Source organism: Hemiscyllium ocellatum, chromosome 21, assembly GCF_020745735.1.
Source record: "Hemiscyllium ocellatum isolate sHemOce1 chromosome 21, sHemOce1.pat.X.cur, whole genome shotgun sequence".
NCBI lineage: Eukaryota > Metazoa > Chordata > Chondrichthyes > Orectolobiformes > Hemiscylliidae > Hemiscyllium > Hemiscyllium ocellatum.
The window spans coordinates 62560584-62584749 of record NC_083421.1 but is presented as its reverse complement, the minus strand read 5'-3'; the positions used below and the strand labels follow the sequence as shown (position 1 = coordinate 62584749).

At 39.8% G+C, this 24166-nt stretch overlaps 1 protein-coding gene across 1 annotated transcript in view; it reads right to left on the bottom strand.

Moving 5' to 3' along the window:
• Window positions 1-751: 751 nt before the first annotated feature.
• gle1 (GLE1 RNA export mediator) overlaps window positions 752-24166 on the bottom strand; it is a 61231-nt gene continuing 37816 nt past the window's right edge. The window contains exons 9-16 of the mRNA XM_060841146.1: window positions 23575-23644; window positions 22547-22689; window positions 21055-21245; window positions 20040-20169; window positions 15384-15488; window positions 10379-10461; window positions 8808-8871; window positions 752-3313 (exon numbers count right to left, since the gene is read on the bottom strand). Of these exons, the coding sequence (XP_060697129.1) occupies window positions 3245-3313; window positions 8808-8871; window positions 10379-10461; window positions 15384-15488; window positions 20040-20169; window positions 21055-21245; window positions 22547-22689; window positions 23575-23644 (855 nt within the window). The 3' untranslated portion in view covers window positions 752-3244. The remainder of the gene's footprint in view (window positions 3314-8807; window positions 8872-10378; window positions 10462-15383; window positions 15489-20039; window positions 20170-21054; window positions 21246-22546; window positions 22690-23574; window positions 23645-24166) is intronic.

Here is a 24166-nt window from a genome sequence, read left to right as displayed (position 1 = left end):
AGCAAGGTTAGAGGAGACGAAAAAAACTTATTTACTCAGATGGTGGTGGGAGGTCTGATATTCACTGCTCAAAAGGGTAGAATAAACAAACTCTTGACTCATTTAAAAAGTGCCTGGATAACCTGTCAGGCTACGGATCAAATGCTGAAAAGTGCAATTAGCTTGACTGGCCTATTTATCAGCTGGTGGCAGCAGACACAATGGGCGAAGTGGCCTTTTTCTGTGTCGTAATCTTTCTGTAATTTCTGTGAAATACCCTAACCTTTTTGTTTTAACATGATATTTTGAAGGAGTAGCAGGGGTCAGTAGTAGGACTGTTGCCACTCTGGCTCAGATCAAGTAACTCTGCAAAAGATGAGGAATTGAACTTGGAAACTTAAAACTTAAGAGTCCAGCTACACATTGTGCAATTGACAAGCAACAATCGGGGAAATTGGCATCAAAATATCCTGCAATAGAATATTAACCTACGAATTCTTAATACAATGTGCTAGCATTTAGATCACTACTGATTCATCCTAGATCTTTTACAGTAATTACAGTAAGACCATAACCAGTCAATTCCATGATGCAACAAAATAGAATATGTACAATATATGTAGCAGCAGGTTATTTTGCCAGTGTTTTATTCTGCTTACAGTGACAGATTTTCAACATCTTAGAACCAAATAAGTTAAAAGAAGTGATTTAATACAATTTGATAATTGAAATACTGAACTCTGTACACAATCAAACGAAGGAGGGCACAAACTTCAACGAGCAGTTAGTCATTTATTTCACACTGACGCATAGTTTATAACAATGTTCCCCTTTGTGCCTAGCCCAGGAAAGCAGAGGTCAAGTTGTACTATGTCATGGCTGACCCCAGCTGAATTATGGGATTGAATTCAGGAACCTCCTTGGTCTGTATTAGTAGGGAAAAGTTGATACACGAGAAGACCAAACCCAATATTGGTTGCCTTAGAACAATTCATGGTGCATTGGAGTAGTTGATAAAGACGTGCACATATTAACATATGCCTTTTAAAAAAAATCTCCCCACATTTAGGGAAGTTTACATCAATTCAATAGAAATAAACGTTCTTCACAGAAAAAGATGGTAACACTGAATAGGATCTCAAATGGTGCTCTTAACATTAAAGTGAGGCTATGAATGCTTGCGAACCAAGTATTCATAAATTGCTCTATTATTTCTCATCACTATCTCTCCAGTGGTCTGTATGAGTTACACATGTGATATTGAGCTGATAATCTGATCTGTTTCCTGCCTGCTTTAGATCAACACTCCCAGTCCTGGTCAAGAAGTAATCCTTAGAGGTAAATCCAGTTACCGTTGCAGTTTAGGGTCTAATTTTCTAATCAAAACAGCCTGTATTTGAATAAGTACAATTCTCCTTTAACAGGGTATCATAGCCTACCCCACAAAGCCAAAAGTACAACACTTCACCATACTCAATAACTTATTCAAAGTTTCCATTCACATCCTTTGAGTGGTCAACAGCCTATTCAATAATTATTTACAAACAGAATTCTATTTTGTTTATTTGAGAATTTATCACAAAAATACATATTTTCTAGTTACATATGCATCAGACTCATGGTCCATACTTACCTTCACTTGTGTAAATCTATTTTAATCTAAAAAAATAAAAAAGTGGTATCTAAAATTTCTTATTTTATTTTGGATAAAAAAATATTTGATCACATTTTCTCTACTAGGGTGAAGGTTGAGAGGTAACCTGACAGAGCTCTTTAAACTTGGGGATTAGATAGGGTAAGTGTGGAATATATTTTTCCATTTACGGGTTATAAATACAAGATGGTCACAGAAAAATCCAAAAGGGATTGAGAGAAAGTTATTTTGTCAGTGTGGACATAATGTGGCACGACAGGTAATAGTTGAGGTGAATAGTGTAAATACATTTAAGGTAAAATTGGTTAAACTTAAGGGATAAAGTAACAGAAGGCTATGTTGGTAGATATTGATGTGGAGAGACAGGAGAACTGTGTGACGCATGAACACCAGCAAAAGTTTGTTGAGCCAAATGGCCTGTTTCTTTGCTGTAAATACATTGCAATCCAGAGGTTCAGTATTGGCAACAACTTCCAGTAAAGGAGATTCTAGGTGTATTCAGTGTGCATGAGGGAGAAAGGAAGAGGAGGATGTGAGATAAGGCTGGGTGAAGGAAATAAAATGGGGGGCTATTTGAGCAAAAATACTAGCATACAAAGATCAAAACACACAGTGACATGTAGACTACTGCCTAACATGTCACAGCTAGGCAGTGAACAAACAAAACTTCATAATCTTATTCCAGTTTTCAGCTTAGTTTGTAGTGGCTCCAAGCAAAGGATATGCTCTTACTCTACTGACAAAGATAGCAAGAGGGGGTGGAGGTAGAAACTAATAAACAATCATCTACCTAACGAACTCCCCACCTCAGTCACTACTTCAAACAGGGTTGAATTGAACTCACTGAAAGGGGGTACGGAGGTAGGGCAGTGGTAGTGGATTATTAAATACTCATGATTCTCCTCTGTACAAGAAAAATACTATTCATGGACGTGAACATATTGTCTGGCATTTTCCCTCCCCACCACCAAACTACTCAGATTTCATGGCTATTGGAGGAAAATACTATTTTAAAAAGACAACTCTTTTCAAAAGAAAATGAAACAGACACTTTGCTAAGCAAAAGCAAAGTATTTTGCAGTTTACACATTAATAATGTCACGAATGGACCAATGTGCAATAGAAGGACACTGATAAGATGTCATAACCGCTTCATAAAATTTAAACATGCAGCACTACACAAGGTTTCCTTCAATCCACTGAGCTGTACAAAACAACTGTCCTTAGTTTTCATTACACTGTACTTGATGATTTTATAATTAAGATGGACATCAATTGTTTCACATCATGATAGCCACAAGATTAGCTCAAGATAGCGTTATAATAAATATAAACAAAAAACAGTCAACAACCAAAGCCTCACAGGTTCGTTCAGAAACATGACATCCTATAGTTATTATAGTTGAGAGAACTGCATAACTATTTTTTTTACATTGCATGAAGACATCATCAGCACCAAGGAGAGAGTGCAAAACCAAAAACTAAAATGGAAAACATTCCAATGAACCCACTTAAATTAAACCTTGTGTCTAATGTAACTATAAAATTTTAAAAAGTGACTTCAATGAGCAGTTCTGATTTCCTTGGCTTTTTAATGTATCCTTTAAATGGTCATGATTTCCAGAATGCAGGGTGCAGGTAACCCTTTGGCGGAGGAAAGTCTTTTTGCTTCAAGCATTTCTGAAATAGAATAATCAGAAAAATCGATATTAGTTTCAAGGAATGCATTTTTTTTTGAAAATTAATCTGAACAATTACAAAATTACACCGCAGTCCAATTTTCATTGTTCTTTAGCCAGGACTGCTAGCAAGCAACATGTCAACACAGATGGTGACCAGAAAGATGGGCAAGTACTGTGGATAAATTGCCAATAAATTTTATTGCAACAAAAACCAACTGCCTCTTATTAACAAAAGCAACTGGACAATATCTGCTAATAAGGCAAAGATAAAATTAACAGTATCATAAAGCATAGTAATATAGAGTTTGAGAACACAGTCTCCTGTTTAGTGCATGGGAGTTATGGCATAAAAATGGTCATTTGGCCCAAACAGGCATGTGGCATGGTGGCTCTGCAGTTAGTACTTCTGCTTTGCAGCAGCAGAGACCTAGGTTCGATTCTAGCCTTGGGGCAACTGTCCGTATGGAATTTGCACATTCGCCCCTTATCTGCATGGGTTCCCCCTGGGTGCTTTGGTTTCGTCCCACAGTCCAAAGATGTGCAGGGTGGATTTGCCATGCTAAATTGCCCATCGTGTCCAGGGATCTGCAGCCTACATGGGTTAGCCATGGTGACATGGGGATAAAGTTGCAGGCTAGATCTGGGTGGGATCTTTTCAGAGGGTCATTGCAGATTTTCTGCACTGTCAGGATTCTTTGATTCTAGGCCATTTTAGTGCTCCACAAAAGTCTCCTCACACCCTTTTCCCTCTAACCTTATTAGCATATACTTCTATCCCTGTCTTCGTCATGTTTATCTACTTCTGCTTAAATGCATCTCAAATGCAATTAGTCGTTGCAGTAGCATGCTCCAAATTTTCACCACTGCTCATCTAAAAATATTTCTCCCAAATTTCCTATGGGAAACTCTGGTTCAAGTGCCACCCAAGACTTGATGACCAAGAAAAGTATCAAACAGGTTGACTATCAATTTTCTAATCCTTCCAGCATATACAACAGTTAATTGCGTGTTTCGATATAACAAAATCAGAGCCTCTACCATCTTTATCCCTAGCTACAGACATAGAATGCAGTTACAAGAAAGGCCTCAATTGGTTGGATCTGATGGCTGCCAAAAGCATATGATTTGATCCCCAAGTCTGGAGGGGATTCGGGACTGCCTCTTTGCCCCATCTGTAATGGAAATTGTGGCTCTGTGGATCTGACTAGACCAGTCTTTGCACAGTTAAATCAAGAAGAATTAGTAACTATCATTTTTATGGCCCTCATGGAGTGGTTAGCTCAGTTAGCTCGACAGCTGTCTTGCGACACACAGTAATGCCAACAGTTTGGATTCATGCCCTGTACCTGCTGAGGTTATCATGAAATAGTCTCCTTCTTAACCTCTCCCTTTACCTGAAGTGTGGTCACCTCCAGGTAAAACCAGCACCAGTTGATTCTCTCGAATGAGGGAGCAGCCCCATGGTGTGGTAAGACTATGGTAATTTTATCTTTTATTTATGGCCCTAGTTTTGGGTTTGTCCATAAGTGGAAACACATTCTTTACACCTACACTGTAACTCCTTTCATGATAAGCAACTCTATTACAGCCCCTCCCAGCTCTTTCATCTTGGGTGATAAAAGCTCCAGTCAAATCAATCTTTAATGAACAGAACTTCAACATGCAGCAAGTTGTATCATCATAAAGAAATTGTTTACATTAAAAACACTTGATTTCTAAAAATAAAAGTTCTAAGTCAAGTATAATAACCCCAAACAAAAAACAAAGTGAACATTATACTCTAAAGGGAATGGCACTGTTGCAAAAAAAAACAAATTAAAGTCTGCAGCATTTGGGGTACAATTAGAATCACTCAACACAGCAAGTGGTGACTTAGTCCATCACGCCTTTGTTGACTTTTGAAACAGTAACTGGTCAGTTCCTCTGTCTAGCTCTTTCTCAATGGATTTTTAAATTTTTGCTTAAGTATTTATCAAGTTCCACATTATAGTGACTTGCAACATAAAGAAATTCTCAGTTGTGTGTTCTGCCCAGAACTCTTCTGCAATGGCCTAACCTGCCATTTAGAAAGTCAGTGTACTTCCAGGTCTCAGAGGAAGAAAGAACTGAGAGTGGGATGACAGCCCACAGTGGTATAATGGGTTGAATTACTTCCTCCTGTGCAGTATTATTGCATAATCCTAAAGAGATTAAGACCAAAAATGTTTGCTTTACAACTCTCAAGATATTCAGACTGAGGTGAAATACAAGACTGTGGTGATGCTGTCACTTTAAAAAGGTCATTTTGGTTTTTTTTGAAGAGAGGTTGTAAAGGCAGATGTGCCAAAGTGGCGACAGGAGACTGGCCAAGTCAACAGTCAGAGGAGGCCTTTATGTTTTTTTTAAATCGCTGTAACAATGGGAAGGGGATGGTCAGTTCACCCAGCTGTAGCAGTGGAAGTTGTTTGGGTCCCGGAAAGGTTGTAATCTTCAGTAAACCGATTCCTAACTGTGACATTCTATGAAATCTTTCTTGATGTTATTCCTTCTTGGATTGGGAAACTGCAATAAAATCAGTGTCTGAATTTATCTTATCGCCAAGAGGTGCATTTATGGGATGTTGCTATGTTGTAACAGTGAAATAGTATTGAGTACTGTATCTATTATTGGGTTAAGTTTTCCAATAGCTAGGCTATTCTAAATTCCTCTTCCTTTTGTTTGTATTTTAATTCTAGTGTTTAAATAAATTGTGTTTTGCTTAACATCAAGTAGTTGACCAGTTGCATCCCATCTGGAGCACCCATTTCACACTTACCTATAAAAGAAAGAAAACGTTAGGGTCTAGGCTTCTTCCTTAAAATATTATGAGGGGTCTGGTCTGGTCCAATACAAGCCTGAGAAATGTGATGGGGATAGAGACGAGGACAGAGAATCTAGGAACTAACAATGGGAAATGTTTTATGCATGATTTTCAATTAAATGAAAGGTCAGTCAGTGACAATGTGCAATCATATAGCGTAGTAAAAAGAAATGTAATAAATCATTCCAGGCACTTTTCAGAAGCACTAACAAAGTGTTGACACAAGGGCACACAAGGAGATATTAGGAGCACTGAGCAGAATGACATGGCAGTCTGAGAAAACATTGCTCATGCTGAGGACAAAAATCAGATTCAATAAAATGGAAATAGGATTAGATTATTTATCCAGGTCAAACCAAGCATTAAATCTACCCACTCTTGTCAAATAAATAATTAAATTATTCTTGTCTCAATGTTACGCCACTTGCAATCTAGTGTAGAATCATGGATCTGAAGCTATTTAAGTCACCATTGTTTAGATAACTGTTTGAACTTGTAAGGATAAAATTGAGACACCCACCAAGCAGCTGAGAGATCAATACCTTTGGTATCTGCTCTACCATAGACAACTGAAGACATATTTGCCAATGAACCAAATATCAATTGTGCTTAATTAAATGCAGAATGAGGGCATCAACTAGAGTTTCACAGGAGTTTAAAAGAGGGCCCTGATGCTACAGTGGTAGTGTACCTACCCCTGAACAGGGAGTTCCGGGTTCAAGTCCCATCTGCTCCAAAGGTGTGCAATAGGCCGATAAGAAAACTAACTTGAATTTAAAGAGGTACAATGGTTGTGTCCCTTCTTCTAAGCCAGGAGGCCTGGATTCAAGTCCCACTTTCACCAGAAATGTGTAATAACATCTTTGAGAAGGTTGATTAGAAAATATCTTGAACATAAAGATAAAGCTCTTGAGGTATAGTGCTTGTGCACCTATCTCTGAGCCAGGAGGCCCAGGTTCAAGCTCCACTGCAGAGGTGTATCATAAAACAGAAAATATTGACATCAACTCCAGGTGTCGCTGGATTGGCCACTGGCACATTTGAGGCTTTTCACAATTGGTTGGTACTACAGGAGCTGGAATGCATCAATTTCCCTAAAATGTTCTTTTAATCTCAGTAAAAATTTCCTCTAATAGTTATGCTGTTGCTGCAGTGCCCCTTTAAGAGGCTGCGAAATGTAAATTATTTTATGTTGTCAATTGCTCCAAAGAGTATAGAGATACATCTAGCAAATCTGTAGTGTGGTTGAGTTAGCAGATCTAGACTTCTAATGTTTCATTCTATAAATAAACATTAAGCTGAGTAAAAATTGACTCCAAAGTTGTCCTTCATTAAGTGGTTTCCTGAAACACAGCACAAGACAGATGAGATGCTATGTAATCTTTTACAAGTAAATTGTCTCTGCCTCCCTTTCATCTTCAAATCCTGTTTGATACTACTCCAATGATGTACAAAGAACAAAGAAAATTACAGCACAGGAACAGGCACTTCGACCCTCCAAACCTGCACTGATCCAGATCCTCTATCTAAATCTGTCGCCTATTTTCCAAGGATCTGTATCCCTCTGCTCCCTCTGTATAGATACATTTTAAATGACATTATCATGCCTAGGGAATTTTGAGAAGATTTGTAGCTCAGGCTGAGGTTCTGGATGTAGGTTTGCTCGCTGAGCTGGGAGGTACGTTTCCAGATGTTTCGTCACCCTACTAGGTAACATTTTCAGTGGGCCTCAGGCAAAGCAGTGTACATGATTCCTGCTTTGTATATGATTGGGTTTCTTTGGGTTGGTGATGTCATTTCCTGATCTTTTTCTCAGGGGCTAGTAGATGAGTCTAACTCGATGTGTTTGTTAATAGAGTTCTGGTTGGAATGCCATGCTTCTAGGAATTCTTGTGTGTGCCTCTGTTCGGCTTGTCCTAGGATGGATGTGTTGTCCCAGTCGAAGTGGTGTCCCTCCTTATCTGTATGTAAGGATACTAGTGAGAGAGGGTCATGTCATTTTGTGGCTAGTTGGTGCTCATGTATCCTGGTGGCTAGTTTTCTGCCTGTTTGTCCAATGTAGTGTTTGTTACAGTCCTTGCATGGTATTATGTAAATGACATTAGTTTTGCCTGTTGTCTGTATAGGTTCTTTCAAGTTCATTAGCTGCTGTTTTAGTGTCGGGGTGGGTTTGTGGGCTACCATGATGCCAAGGGGTCTATATTCTATATCTAATTGTAACATACAGAATACTGACTGGCCTGGACAGTGTAGATGTTGGGAAGATGTTTCCATTGGTATGAGAGACTAGGACACAAGAGAATAGCCTTAGAGTAAAGGGAAGACTTTTTAAAACAGAGATAAGGTTAAACTTCTACAGCCAGAAGAGTAGTGAATCTATGGAATCCATTACCACAGAAGGCTGTGGAGCCAGGTTATTGAGTATATTTAAGACTGAGATAGACAGGTTCTTAAGTATCAAGGAGATTAAGGGCTATGGGGAGAAAGTGGGAGAATGAGGATTGAGAAAATTATCAGCCATGATTGAATGGTGGTGCAGACTCTATGGGCTGAATGGCCTAATTTCTGCTCCTATGGCTTACGTTCATGTTGTCAGAAATCTCAGATTTGGGATTTAAGAAATTAATTCCACACAAAAAACAAGAGCTTTTACCTCCAGAAACTGGCGCAGCCTGATCACAGCTCCAACCTGCCCGGTGCCTGTAACTGCTTCAATTCTACAGAAAGTGAAATAGGTGAAGTTTATAAAGAAATTATACATACACATATTAAAGCACATTTTGTGAACAGCTGTGATAAAACAGAACTAAACTGCATAAAGAATGTGACTTTTTGAACTACTGAAAAGCAATTGTAGGAGCTGCTTTGTAGGAGCTAATTTTTGACCTCAAATGCACCTTTCCAAACTATCCCCACATCCCTTAGTATCCTTCCCCCCAAAAAATCAACTTCTGTCTTGAATATACTTAATAAGTGACGACCCATAACCTCTGGGGCAAAGATTTATAACTCTGAGTAAAGAAATTTTTCATCTTATTCCTAAAGTGCTGATTACATACACTGACACTATAGTCCTTTGTTCTCGGTATGATAATCTTGAAAAACCTGTGTGGTTCAATTAGGTCACCTCTCATTTCCTTTCAAAGACCAGTAAATATAAACAACTTCACTCAATAAGGCAATTCCCCCACCAATCCCAGGAATCAGTTCAAATCAGTATACCCTTTCTTAGGACTGAGACCAAAGATTTAGAACGTAGAACATCACAGCAGAATACAGGCCCTTCGGCCCTCAATGTTCTGCCAACCTGTGGAACCAATCTGAAGCCCATCTATCCTACATTACTGCATTTTCATCCATATGCCTATCCAATGACCATTTAAATGCCCTTAAAATTGACAAGTTTACTACTGTTGCAGGCAGGGTGATCCATGTCACCACTACTCTGAGTAAAGAAATTACTGCTAACATCTGTCCTATACCTATCGCCCCTTAATTTAAAGCTATGTCCCCCCGTGCAAGCCATCACCATCCGAGGAAAAAGACTCTCACTGTCAACTCAATCTAACTGTTTGATTATCTTGTGTGTCTCAATTAGAACAGGCCAATAGAATAGCAAAGTACTACATAGTTTAAGAATCTGCTAAGCTCATGGAAGGAAAGAGACTTACATGCTTGTGGTACTGTCCATGGCTTCACAACATTGTAGTGCTCCATAGTCATCAAAGCAAGTTTGCAGTGTATGACACTGGTGTAATATTGGAAACATAGCAGCCATTTTGTATAAGGCAAGCTCTCACAAGCAGCAAAATGATAATGACCAAATAATCTCTTTTCTAATTACGCTGCTTGAGGGATGAATATTAGCCAGGACACTAGGTATAACACCTCTGCTCTTTAAACCAATTTCAGTCAGCTTGAGATTGTGAAAGAGGTGATAGAAATGCAAGTGCCTTTTTTAATAACAGTATCTCAAATTGTCTGCAAATTAAAGGAAAAGTGCAATAAACTGTAAACATGGCCACATAAGACATTGAGTGTATCTTTGTGTAATCCATGGTAAGCCTTCTGAATATCACAGGGGTCTAGGTAAGGAGGAACCTCACCAATAACTAGTGGGATAGCTAAGATGTTCTTGCAAAAAGTTGGCAAAGATGCGACAAACAAATGACCTTTTTCGTTCTTTAACCATTCTGTGAATCCTTGATCTTGAGATTTTGTTACCTGGGGAAGTAGTCATTCTTGATCAGGATGATCATCTTCCAGAACTGATTCTGGTACTTCTTCATCAAGGCATTGCCACAGACCTGTTAGAGAAGGAAATAATGACAAACAGTGAAGTGTTCAGCAAAACATGGTTGCTCAAAGTATTACACAAGTTTACACAGCTCAGATAAAATCATCCAACTAATGATTACTCTGTCAGTTCTTTGACACTCATCCAACTCGTCCACTTTTCTGGTCTTATCCCATAGTTCTGCATTTTTTTTCAAGTATATATCCCATTTCCTATTAAAAGTTATTGTCGACTGCTTCCACAAGGCTCTCAGACAGTGCATTCCAGATCACAATGACTCACTGCATAAATGAAAAAATATCTCACCCAACCATTGGCTCTTTTGGCAAAATACCTGAAATGGAGGTCCTCTAGTATTTAATTCTGCTGCAAGTAGAAGCAGTTTCTCTCAAATTACCCTATCAGAAGCCCTCATGACTTTGAATATCTCTATTCAATAGCCACTTAGCCATCTCTGCTCTGACATTCCACACCCCAATATCCTTCCAGCAAATCTCCTCCATACTTTTCAGAACGCCTTAAAATCCTGTAAAGATTTTGCTTAATTTCCTTGCTTAATGTAAAATAAACTGACCAAAAAAAAGCACAAGGGATTTCAAGTTATGGGGTCAGGTTAAACAAGAACCAAAAACCAATTGATGGTTAGTCCTATATTTTTGACAGTGGTTTTACAGTCACCATTAGATCCTTAATTCAGATTTTTACCCCCCCCCCCACCAATTCAAATTCCACCAGCGATGGGGAATTCAAACCCAGGTCTGCAGAACAACTCCTTGGTCTAAGGAGCTGCCTGACCTGCTGCGCTTTTCCAGCAACACATTTTCAGCTCTATGGATTAATTGTCTAGCGGTATAACATTATACCATTCCCAGTTGCATCCTGAAATGCCTACCATTATCCTAACTTATTCATTAGTTGGCCAATTCTTTATCCACCCTAAAACACAACCCCCAACACCATGGGTTCTTATCTTATTTTGTCTAAAATCTGTAACCTTATCAAATGCCTTCTAGAAATCCATTCATATTATATCTACTGGTTACCATTACTGATCTTCCTTGGTACCTCTCCAAAGAATTCTAATAGTCAGGCATGATTTCCTTCAGAAAGTCATGCTGACTCAATGTAGAAGGCGAGAGCTTATTGGCATTATTGCTACACAATGGCATTAATGCAGAAATTCAGCAATGTTCAGGGGACTCGGGTTCAAAACCTGCCATAGCAGATGGTGAAATTTGATTGCAATAAACCAAAATCTGGAGTTAAGAAACTAGTGATGATGACGAACCCATTGCTGATTGTCAGAAAAACCCATCTGCCTCACTAATGTCCTTCAGGGAAGGAAATCTGCCATCCTCACCTGGTCTGGCCTACATGTGACTCCAGACCCACAGAAATGTGGTTGCATCTCAACCGCCCTCTGAAGTGGAGTAGCAAGAAACTCAGTTGCATCAATCACTATGAAGTCTCAACAAAGAAACAAAACTAGATGGACCACGTAGCATTTACCTAAGCACCGGAAAAGACGACAGAAACTGCACTGTCAATGAAAAGTCCTCCTTACTAAACATAGAAAAGTAGAGCACAGTACAGGACAGGCCCTTCGGCCCATGATGTTGTGCCGAGGATTAATTCTAATTTAGTATAAAATAACCTAACCTACGCTCCCCTCAATTCACTGGTGTCCATGTGCATGTCCAGCAGTCGCTTAAATGTCCCTAATGACTCTGCTTCCACCACTAACGCTGGCAACGCATTCCATGCGCTCACACCTCTCTGCATAAAGAATGTACCTCTGACATCACCTCCATACCTTACTCCTAACACCTTAAAACCATGACCCCTCGTGGCAGTCAATCTTGCCCGAGGGAAAAGTCTCTGGCTATTGACTCTATTCCATGCCTCTCATTACCTTGTATACCTCGATGAAGTCTCCTCTCTTCCTCCTTCTCCCCAGAGAGAAAAGTCCGAGCTCAGACAACCTCTCCTTGTAAGACATGCCCTCCAGTCCAGGCAGCATCCTGGTAAACTTCCTTTGCACCCTCTCCAAAGCCTCTGTATCTTTCCTATAGAAGGGCGACTGGAACTGGACACAATATTCCAAGTGTGGTCTCACCAGGGTTTTGCAGAGCTGCAGCAAAACCTCGTGGCTCTTAAACTCGATCCCCCTGTTAATGAAAGCCAAAACACCAGATGCTTTCTTAACAACCCTATCCACTTGGGTGGCAACTTTGAGAGATCTATGCACTTGAACACTAAATCCCGCTGTTCCTCCACAGATTCTGGTCTTTAATCCTATATTCTGCATTCAAGTTTGACCTTCCAAAATGAATCATTTCACATTTATCCAGGTTGAACACCATCTGCCATTTCTCAGCCCAGCTCTGCATCCGGTCTGTCGCACTGCAGCCTGCAATAGCCCTTGGTCCTATCAATGGCATCTTAAACATTGTATCACTAACCCACGCCTCGACCTCCTCATCCAAGTCATTTATAAATACTAAAAAGAGCAGAAGCCTAAGAACAGAGCCCTGCGGGATGCCACTCACTACTGACCTCCATGCAGAATACTTTGCATCTACACCCACTCTCTGCCTTCTGTCAGCCAACCAATTCTGAATCCAGATAGCCAAGTCTCCCTGTATCCCATACCTCTTGACTTAATGAATGAACCTACTGTGGGGAACCTTATGAAATGCCTTGCCGAAATCCATGTACACCACATCCACTTCGTCAACCTGTCTCGATCACCTCCTCAAAGAACTCAGATTTGTGAGGCATGACCTGTCCCTCACAAAGCCATGCTGACTGCCTTTAATCACATTATGCTTTTCCAAATAGTCATAAATCCTATCCCTCATAATTCTTTCCAAAACTTTGCCAACTACAGACGTAAAACTGACTGGTCTGTAATTGCCAGGGATTTCCCTATTAACTTTCTTGAAAAGAGGAACAACATTTGCCTCCTTCCAATCCTCCCCCATGACTCCAGTGGAGAGGGAGGAAGCAAAGTGGCATAGCAACCTCCTTTCTCACTTCTGAAGCAACCTAGGATAAATCTGGCCTTGCTCTGAGGACATATCAATCTTAATGTTTGCCAAAATTTCCTGCACATCAACTTCTTCAATGTCGATCTGTTCAAGCCTGTTTCCCCACCCCTCAAAGTTCTCATTCACAACAAGGTCCCTTTCCTTAGTGGAAATCAAAGCAAAGAAGTCATTTAGTGCTTCCCCATCACCTCAGATGCCTACTCCACCCTTGATCGGCCTTACTTTTCCCTGATCGTTCTCTTATTCCTCACGTATGAGTAAAATGCCTTTGGGTTCTCCTTAATCCTTCCTGCTAACCTTTGTCGTGCCCCCTCCTGGCTCTCCTCAGCCATTTTTGAGCTCTTTCCTGGCAAGCCTGTAATCCTCTAAAGCTGTGCTAGATCCTTGCTTCCTCCACCTCACGTAAGTTGCCTTCTTCCTTTTGAACAGAAGCTCCTCTGTTCTCGTCATCCAAGGATCCTTAATCTTACCTCTTCTTGCCTGTCTCAGAGAAACAATCTATGCAGCACTCACAACAGTTGCTCCTTAAACAAACAGTCTCCACATGTCTATTGTGCTTTCTGTGGAACAATTGCTCCCAATCTGTACTTCTCAACTCCTGTCTGATAACGTCATAATTTCCTTTTCTCCAATTTCCCACAGTATCGGCTTCTTTCCCTCTCCATGGCTATGGTAGATGTGAGGCAGTTGTGGTCACTGTTACCAAATGTGTTCTCCCACCATAAGATAAAGGGCAGCGCAGTGGCTCAGTGGTTAGCACTGCTGCCTCACATCGCCAGAGAGCTGGGTTCAATTCCAGCCTCGGGTGTGGGATTCCTCCGGGTGCTCCGGTTCCCCCTCATTATCGAAGGATTAGGTTAGGTGAATTTGGCCATGCTAAATTGCCCATTGTGTTCAGGGTCATGTAAGGTTAGGTGCATAAGTCAAGGGGTAAGTGTAGAGTACTAGGTTAGGGGAAATGGGTCTGGTGGATAACTCTTTGGAGGGTTGGTGTGGACTTGTTGGGCCAAATGGCCTGTTTTCACACTGTAGGGATTCTAGGATGAACATTTGGGTATGATGTTTTACAGTAGGATTCTGTAAGCATGACAATGCGCTAGACACCACCATCCCTGCTTATGTCCTGCAGAAATTCAGCAAAGATCCCTAGACAGCACCTTCCAAACGCACAACCACTTCTATCTAGAAGGACAGCAACAACAGATTCATGGGAACCTCACTATCTACAAGCTCATCTTCAAGTCAATCACCATCCTGACTTGGAAGTATGTCATTGTTTCTTTGCTGTCACTGGGTCAAAACAGTAGAATTCGCTTCCAAAAGGCATTGTGTGTTAACCCACAGCTACAGACTACAACATCAAAATGGCAGCTCACCATTACCTTCGCATGGGCCACAAGGAATGGACAATAAATGTTGGCCAGCCAGTGACCCATGCCCCATGAATGAATTTTTAAAAAGTGGCGTGGCACCCACATCACTACACCAGATACTCAGGCTAATGCTCCAGAGACATAATTTAAAAATTCACCTCTGCTGATGGAATTTAGTTTCAGTAAGAATGACTATGAAACAATCACTGATTGACATGAAAACTTCATCTGGCTCATTAATGTTCTTTAGGGAAATAAACCTGCTTTTCTTATCCATAAGATGGTTAACTCTTAACTAACCTCTGAAATGGGCTAGTAAGCAACTCAATTGCTGTAATTACAGATGGGCAAAAACACCAGCCTTGCCAGCGACAAAAACATCCCAAAGATTTTTTTTAAAAATATTAACTTGCTGGAGGTTATGGAGATATTTGAAGATACTAGATACAGAGTAAAGTGTCAAAGAGAGGGTATCAGAGAATGGGATAGCATTGTAAAAAGCATTATACCTCTAAGAAGTCATACAGCAGTGTTGCAGTAATATCAGCCAGTGGCTCCATGTTCAACATCTGAGCTAGCCAGTGCCAAGCATGATTCAGCCCATGAGGATGCTCCTAAGCAAAGAAGAAAGAATGATTAAATAGTGATCATTTGCCAACTTCAATCATTTGGAAGACTCAAACAACAGTACTGACTAGGCTGCAGCTCTTTGAAATGAGAAGGTTGAACTGTAAACTAATTATTCAGGGGTGTTTATGAATAGGGAACATATAGATTTACACAGCAAAGAGACATGGTTGCGTTGCTGGGACAGAGTGCATGAACATGAAAAAGCAACAAATAGAATCAAAATACAGAGAAATGTTGGCAAAAAGAAATAATTAATGTCCCTTGACTTAAATGCAAGCAGTAATGAGAAGAGAATAAATGAATTAACAGCGCACACCAAGGTTATTGGGTATGGTCTTGTAGCCATTACATTATTACAAAGCTGGGTATGTGAGGTTTTGAAAGGACAAGCAGGAAGAAAAAGGTGGTGGGATGGCTTTGTTAATAATGGGCTGGAATATGTACAATAGAAAAAAAATTATCTTAACAAGCGGGGAGACCAAACTGGCAGGAATAGGCACCCAGCCCCCAATAGTAATTATGTGATAGGTCAGAGAATAAATCAAGAGATGATGAGGGATGCTAAAAAAAAGTAGTACATTAATCATGAGACACTTCAATCTTCATTCCTGATGAAGGGCTTTTGCCCAAAACGTCGATTTTACTGCTCCTCGGATGCTGCCTGAAGAGCTGTGTTCTTCCAGCACCACTAATCCAGAATCTGGTTTCCAGCATCTGCAGTCATTGTTTTTACCTTCATTTAGAAAGTCAGATTGATACATGTAGCCACAGGAAACAAGTTATACAGTGTATTTGGGACAGCTCCCTCAAAAAATACGTTGCAAATCCAACCAAAGGTCAGGCTATTGTATATGCAATGAAGCATGGTTTCATAAATGATCTCAGAGTAAATGTTCCCCTAGAAAACAGTGACCAAAACATGGGAAAACTTAGCATTCAGTTTGAGGGGGAGAAACTTGGATCAGAAAGAATGTGCTTAACTTAAATAAGGGTAATTAGAAAGGAATAGGGCAGAGTTGGCTGATATGAACTAGAAAAGGAGTCCAGCAGCAAAGACAGTTGAAGAACAATGGCAAACATTTAAGAAAATAGTTCATGGTTTACAACAAAGATATATCCCAATGAGAAGGAAGGATGTTGACAACCACAGTAAATCAAAAAGTTAAGGATGGCATCAAACTGAAAGAAAAGACGGCATACAATGTGGCAATTTCAGTGTTAAACCAGAAGATTGGAAAACTTTAAAGACAAAAGATGACCAAAAAAGGAAGAAAATCAATCATAAGGACAAATTAACAAGCTACATAAAAATAAACACTAAAAGCTTCTTTAAAGATGTAAAAAGGAAAGGGACGTCAAAGTTAACATAGGCCACTTAGAGAATGAGACTGGGGAAATATTGATCGGGAGTCAGGAATAATCCTGACGGGTTGAATAAGTAATCTGCATCAATCTTCACAGCAAAGGACATTAAAGCATTCCAAAAATACTAAATCATGGGCAAAAGGTGGATAGGAAATACATACAATAACAATCACAGTAAAAGTAGTAGGAAAACTAATGGAGCCAATGGCCAACAATTTCCTGGACCAAATGGTTTGCATCTGAGGATACTGAAGGAAGAGCTACAGAGATAGTGGTTACACTGGTAGCAATCTTCCCAACATGTTTAATTTCTGGAAAAGTCCCAGATGATTGGAAAACTATCAATGTAACACCCTTATTCAAAATGGGAAGGGAGACAAACCAAACAGCTAGCAACTTATTATCTGTTGTTGGTAAAATGTTACAGTCTATTTTAAAGGATGCAATACCAGGACATTGAGAAACAGAGTCAGCACAACTTCATGAAAGGAAAATCATGTCTGACAAATTTACTACAATTCTTTGAGAAGGTAACATTCAGGGGAATCAGTGGAACCAGTTGGGAATCTATAAGGCATTCAATAAAGGTACTGCACACATGATTACTAATAAGAAGCCATGGTGTTGGGGGGAAAGATTAGCATGATTACAGAACTGGCTAGCTAATAGAAGACAGTGTGTTGGTATACACTGGAGGGCATTTTTAAGATGGCAACTTGCAACTAATGGAGTGCCACAAAGATCAGTGCTGGGCCAAAATTAAAATATATTAATAATTTGAATGAGCAAAGTCAATGTATTATTGCCAAGTTTACAGATGACACAAAAACAGGTTCTAAGAAAATAGTGAGGACGCCACAGAGTCTGCAGAAGGACGTAGATTATTGAATAGAGTAAGATTCTTAGGAAGCTTGACAGGTTGGGCTCCGAGAGGTTGTTTCCACACATGGGAGAGCCTTGGATCAGACAGCATAGTTTTAGAGTAAAGGAGTCACCCATTTAAGTCAGAGATGAGGAGGAATTTTTTTTTCCTCTCTCAGATTGTAGTGAATCTGGGGAATTATTTATCACAGAGAAATAACTAGGCTGGTTGTTATGTATATTTTGTATTATGAGCAGCAAGGGAGTCAACAGGTATGAGGAAAAGATAGGAAAGTGGAACTGAAGCTTATCAGATCAGCTGTGGTGTCACTGAATGGTAGTGCAGAATTGAAGGATTGTGGTCTCCACTTGTAGCAGTGCTTGAGGCAAACAACAAAAAACTTTAAGGTGGAAAGGAGTTAAAAAGGAGAAAAAGAATAGATAGATATGCTGATAAAGTTGAAGAGGTGGGTTGAGATGCACGAAGAGGAAAAATACCAGTAAAAACATTTGGTAAAATGACCTGCTTTGTGCTGTTCACCCTACAATTTATCAATAGAAGTATTATTTAATGAAATTTTACCGTTGTTAAAAAGAATATAAAGGCAAGGAGGCATTGAGAAGACTCACTGAAGTTGGGAAGCAAATATATTATGTGGCAGGTTTGAAAGGATAGGTCAATCCCTCAGAATTGTATTTCCAAAATACAATAAAGCACCAATATCATAAATCTCAATACAGAGTAATTAAATTCGACAGTTTATCCACAATTGGGGCTGTTGCGTGTATGGAAACAAACAAGCATTGTAACATTCACCAGGATTCAATTCCACCACATCTTGATAGTCTAAGTACCCAAAGAAAGATCAGATAATCAAACAAAATAACACATTTGCAAACAGTTTATAGGCAGTAAAACAATATCACAATTGAAAAATTATATCTATCTACCAGAAAAAGACCAAAAGAGTGACTTAACCTGGTCCTGTCAGAAATGCTCACATCCTATGAAAGGATAAGATCTTTAAGGTTCTGAAAGGGTTCAACAGAATAAACAAAGATGTTTCCACTCACTAGGTAAACCAGAACTAAGGGCCATAAAAACAAAATCCCAATAAGGGAGTTCAACAGATACGCTTTATCTAGAGTGGTGAGAATGTAAATTTCGTTACCACATACAGAGGAACCTCGACTATCCAACATTCAATTGTCCGAATATTGGATTATCTGGAAAGATCTCGATGTTCAGCTAAACTGTGTTATCCAGCATTCAATTATTTGGAATTTGATTAACCAAATGAAATATTCCCCGCCCGTGTCCCCTTCTGTGCAAAGAATCATAGAATCCCTACAGTGTGGAGACAGGACTTTCAGCCCAACTAGTCTATGCTGACCCTCTGAAGAGTTACCGACGCAGACCCATTTCCCTACATTTACCCCTGACTAATGCACCTAACCTACACATTCCTAAACACTATGAGACAATTTAGCATGGCCAATTCACCTAAACTGCACATCTTTGGATTGGGAGGAAACTGGAGCACCTGGAGGAAACACATGCAGACACAGGGAGAATGTGCAAACTCCACACAGACCATCGCTTCAGGCTGGAATCGAACTTGGGTTCTGCTGCTGTGAGGCAGCAGTGCTAACCATTGAGCTACCGTACTGCCCCAGCTATACAATAGCTGAGATAAATGACATAGCTGTATTTTAGGGGATGGACAAACAGGAGAGAAAAAATAATAGAAGGAAATGTTGGTAGACTGAGAAGAACAACGCGAGGTCAAAAATGGCCTTTCAGGAGTAGGCCATTTAGCCTCTTGAGCTTGTGATGGAAACATCAATAAGACCACAGCTAATTGTGGCCTTAACTCCACTTTCCTGCCCTCCATAAATCTCAGCTCCTTTTTCAATCAAATTATCTGTCCAACTCAGCCTTGAAAATATTTAATGACCCAGCCTCCACTGCTCACTCAGGAAGAGAATTTCAAAGTCTCATAGCCCTGAGAGATAATATTTCCTTGCTTCAGTATTAAATCCTTATTTCTAAGCAAAGGTCCTTGGATCTAGATTCCATACCAGGAAAATATCCTTTCAGTATCTAACCTATGAAGTCCCCTCAGGGTTTTGTATGTTTCAAAAAGACCATTTATCATTCTTTAAACACCAATTAACACAGGCCCAAGTTCTCACAGAAAAAAACCCTATATCACATTTAACACAATGCTTGTCCGGTTGGTTCAGATTTGGACAACACTAAGACGTGCTTGAGAAAGTGAAATGCAGCATTTGGTTATTGCACATACTGCTTGCTTTGATCCATATGGCCACCTTAACAGTATGATTGCTGCATACAGACGGATCATGCCGGACATCCGCTTCAAGAAGTTGTCCTGCTGCTCAACACCATTGTCCAGCACTCGGTACCCCAGTAACCTATGGGAGAAAAAGGATTAGACTTGAATGGCACATCAAGTGCGAATATCCAAATTTTGCATGTCTTCTCTCGCTACAGCATCATGCATATAAAACTGTAGCACAAGGTCAAATTCTGCCACATCAAACCCATGCTCCCAGTGGAATGAGGGATTAAGCAAAACATACTATCTATATGACAAATATGGAAAAATTAATTTTGGAGAGAAATACACCAAATAGTATGGACAAGATAAAGTGAAATAAACTGACTTTTGGTTAGATCATGAAAGTAGGGTTAAGCTTCTAACTAGCACTGACATAGAACCATTTAGCCCATTAACTCTGCCATTTATCTGAAATTCTAAAAGTAATTCTGGAACAAATGGGGGAATCGTGGTACTTTTCAAGAAAGCTGAGCCCAAGAAATGCCCTTCTTTATTAATCTTTTCATTTTACGATGAAAGACCAGAAGAGAGCAAATAAAAAAATCAAAATACAAAGAAATTTGAAGGATGCTATAAGTAGATATGAAATGCGAAACAAACATCACATATACTATAGTCATAAGCTATCCGTTCTCAGAACAAACAGGGTGAACAAAATCGCAGCCAATCAGTGCCTGAACCTCCTCACGGTCATGACCACTTGCAACCTGTGAACTGTCAACAGGAGCTGCAAAGGGAAATCAAGTTTTAAAAAAAAAACAATATTTCCTTCTCTGAAGTAGAGCAACTCCAAATAGAGAGTCAAAGCAGAAAACCTGCAGTTTTAGAAACATCTTCTAATTAGCAGATTTGAAATACCAGATTGGCTTTAACTAATAGACAGCTGGTAGATAGAAGCAGACATCAGATCAATTATGTTGGCAGTTTTGAGGGCGTAATATTGTTCAGGGAATTCTACCTTTGGTATTCTTCCTTTTGTTGCCCGTCTTTCCATGAAGGGAAAAATGGTACTGCATAGGGGCACTTTCGGTGCAAGTGGGCCAAGAAAAGATCGCCAACCTTTGGGTGAGACTCCCAGATGCCTGAAGCAACCACTGCTATTGGAAACGCAGCTTCATGGTGAGACGCCACTTCCTCCTCCCCTTGTTTCTGTGGACAATAATGAAGAAAAGCAAGGTTAAAAATCTAAACCAGTGGTTTACCTTCCTTTCCATTTGAGGCGGAGGACATTTTATACCTGCCTTGAACCTTTTAAAGGAGAAAGTGAGGTCTGCAGATGCTGGAGATCAGAGCTGAAAATGTGTTGCTGGAAAAGCGCAGCAGGTCAGGTAGTATCCAAGGAACAGGAAATTCGACGTTTCGGGCATATCCCGAAACGTCGAATTTCCTGTTCCTTGGATGCTGCCAGACCTGCTGCGCTTTTCCAGCAACACATTTTCAGCCTTGAACCTTTTAAATATAACATAAAAGCTGGGCTCAATTTCTATAATCTTCAGATGGACCAAGTCACAAAGTAAACCTCAATATACTTAATAAAAGGTAACGAATGGGACCAAACCCTTTGCAATTTGGAATGGAATGCCTGAAAGTGGAGCGTAAGCAGGTTCGCTAGTAACTTGCAAAAGAGAAGTAGATACATACTTGAAGGAAAATAATTGATAGGAAGAAAGGAAGAGCAGAGGAGTGGAATGGATTGGGTAGTACTATCACAGAACTGACACAGACATGATGGGTTGAATGGCCAACTTCTATGCTGCATCATACTAGGATACTATGAAACCAATAGTGTTATAATCTGTCACGTAGTGTGACTAGGTACAATAAAGATACATCACATCTCTCAAATTGTTTCAGATACAATGAATGAGCTATTGTTATCACAGACAAATTTGCCTGCCATGTTGCACAAAGCATGATCCCACAAAACAGGCAACTAAATTGGGATTCGTGGAATTGGGTGTTCATTCGGGCAGAGTGTTTGTTCAAATCCTACTGAGTAATTCAGATCACGAAGTCTACAAATAAATTATCTGTCCATTACCAGCAGACAGCAAATTAAGATGAACCCTAAAAAGCAAGGAACATTAGTTTGCTCAAAGATTGTGAATTCAAAGTGTTACTTCAAAAGCTTGAGCAAATGATCAAAAGGACATCCCCTGCAATGCTAAGAGAAAACCGCACTGCCGGAGAGGCAGCCTTTCAAATGCGACATGAAATTGAGGCAGAACCTGACTTCTTAGTTAGATGGAAAAATATTTTCTGCACTATTTTGAGGGAAGCAGATGCGTTGTCCCTGGTGTTCTGGCCAATATTTATTCCAAAACTTTAAAAAAGAAAATCTGGTCATTTTACCCCATTACTGTTTCTGGGAGCTTCCTATGTTCAAAATGACTTCCATATTTTCTGTATCACAACTTTGAATGCACCTTAAAAATACTTTGCACACTCACCACAAATTTTTCTGCTAGTTTGTAACAGACAAAATCTTTCCCTTGTGGGTGTTGAGAAATTGCCACCATCTTCCCACCTGATGATATTTGCTTGCCCAACAGCAGATTATTGATTTTTTCAAAGATTTCACGCAGATGGGACCCTGGAGAGTAAAACGTGGAGAAACTATTTAATTACCTTTCATACTTCAGACATTAACATACTAGAATTTAAGATGATTTACTATGTGCAGCACTCTCATGAAGAGCTAAAATAATTCTTAAATATTAAAACCTACACAAATGCAACTTCTACCTTCACAGTGCATTACTACATTAGTTTTACTGTATAACTGAGGCCACCAACATTTTTGACTGTCCTCATTCTGCAAGGTACTTCAGAAGATGATGGTCACTCAGTTTGAGACGGACATATATCTTGTCATTAAATAGGTCAGAAGATGTCAGGTAAATACCTTGCAATTTCAGATTTACATAAACAATTGCTGAACCACAATAGACCAGGAAGCTCTGAATTTCAGTCACCAATCTACATTGAGTGAAGGGATCGCAGCTAGGGTATGAATTAGAGTACGAACCCTACTCCCACTTCTGGAAAATGCAGGCCAGGTTTCTGATATAAAGAGACCCCTCTCCCCACTAGGTGTGCACGTGCAGACTCCAGAAGGTAGCACAGACCAGCCTCAATTATCTTTTTATTCCCTTCTCCTTTCAGTCTTTGATCAACAAAGACTACAAATGTTCACCCAAAAGAAACTTCCAACTGAACACAATGCAGGAAGGTGACTATCCCTTCTGGAACTACAGAACTCTTGCAAGATGTTGATTCCTTCAATAGACAAGGGATGCAAGAGCAGGAAATAAAAAGATAGAAAAAAAGACAACAGTGGGATAACGAAACCAAAAAGTGGGCATGTGTTGAAGACAGCAGCAGGACTTAAGGGAAGTGACCAGTGAGGAAGACGAGGAGGAATACAAAATACATAAATTAAGTCAATAAACCAACCTCAGGGATGAACTTCACTCACCTGCAATGGAGGAGATCTGACCAACAGGAATGGTAGCAGCTTTTTGAAGGTCCATTTTAATCTTCTTCACCTAGAAATGAAGGTAAAGCAGTTTTCTCATTATCAAAAAGGAATTTCTTTTTTAAAAATTGATTTGTGTTTGTAACCTGTCTTTCCCTTATATGGCAAGTCTTCAAATAGCCCAGCAAACTGCTTTACAGTATTCTATGCTGTAGGATGCTGATAACAGTCAGGGGAGTTAGTTGGTCGGAAGGATATCCTGTGGAATGAGATGCCCCGGACACCCCTCCCCAACCTTTGATTACCATCATCACACTATCCGTCTTGGAAGGTTAAAGCATCCAATTTTCAAGAATTGGGGTAAACACTGCCATTTAACAAGGTACCCATTTGCCCCTCAAATGTAAACATAAATTCCGGTTCCACCATTTTTTCTAATACAACAATCCATGTGCCAACAATATCTATGGCATCCAGGGTTACCTGAACAATACCAGAGCTAAAACAGTTAAATTAGGAGAATATGTTATTTAGAATAGACTTGTATTCCCTCAGGTATAGAAGATTAAGGAGTGAATTGATTGAGGTGTTT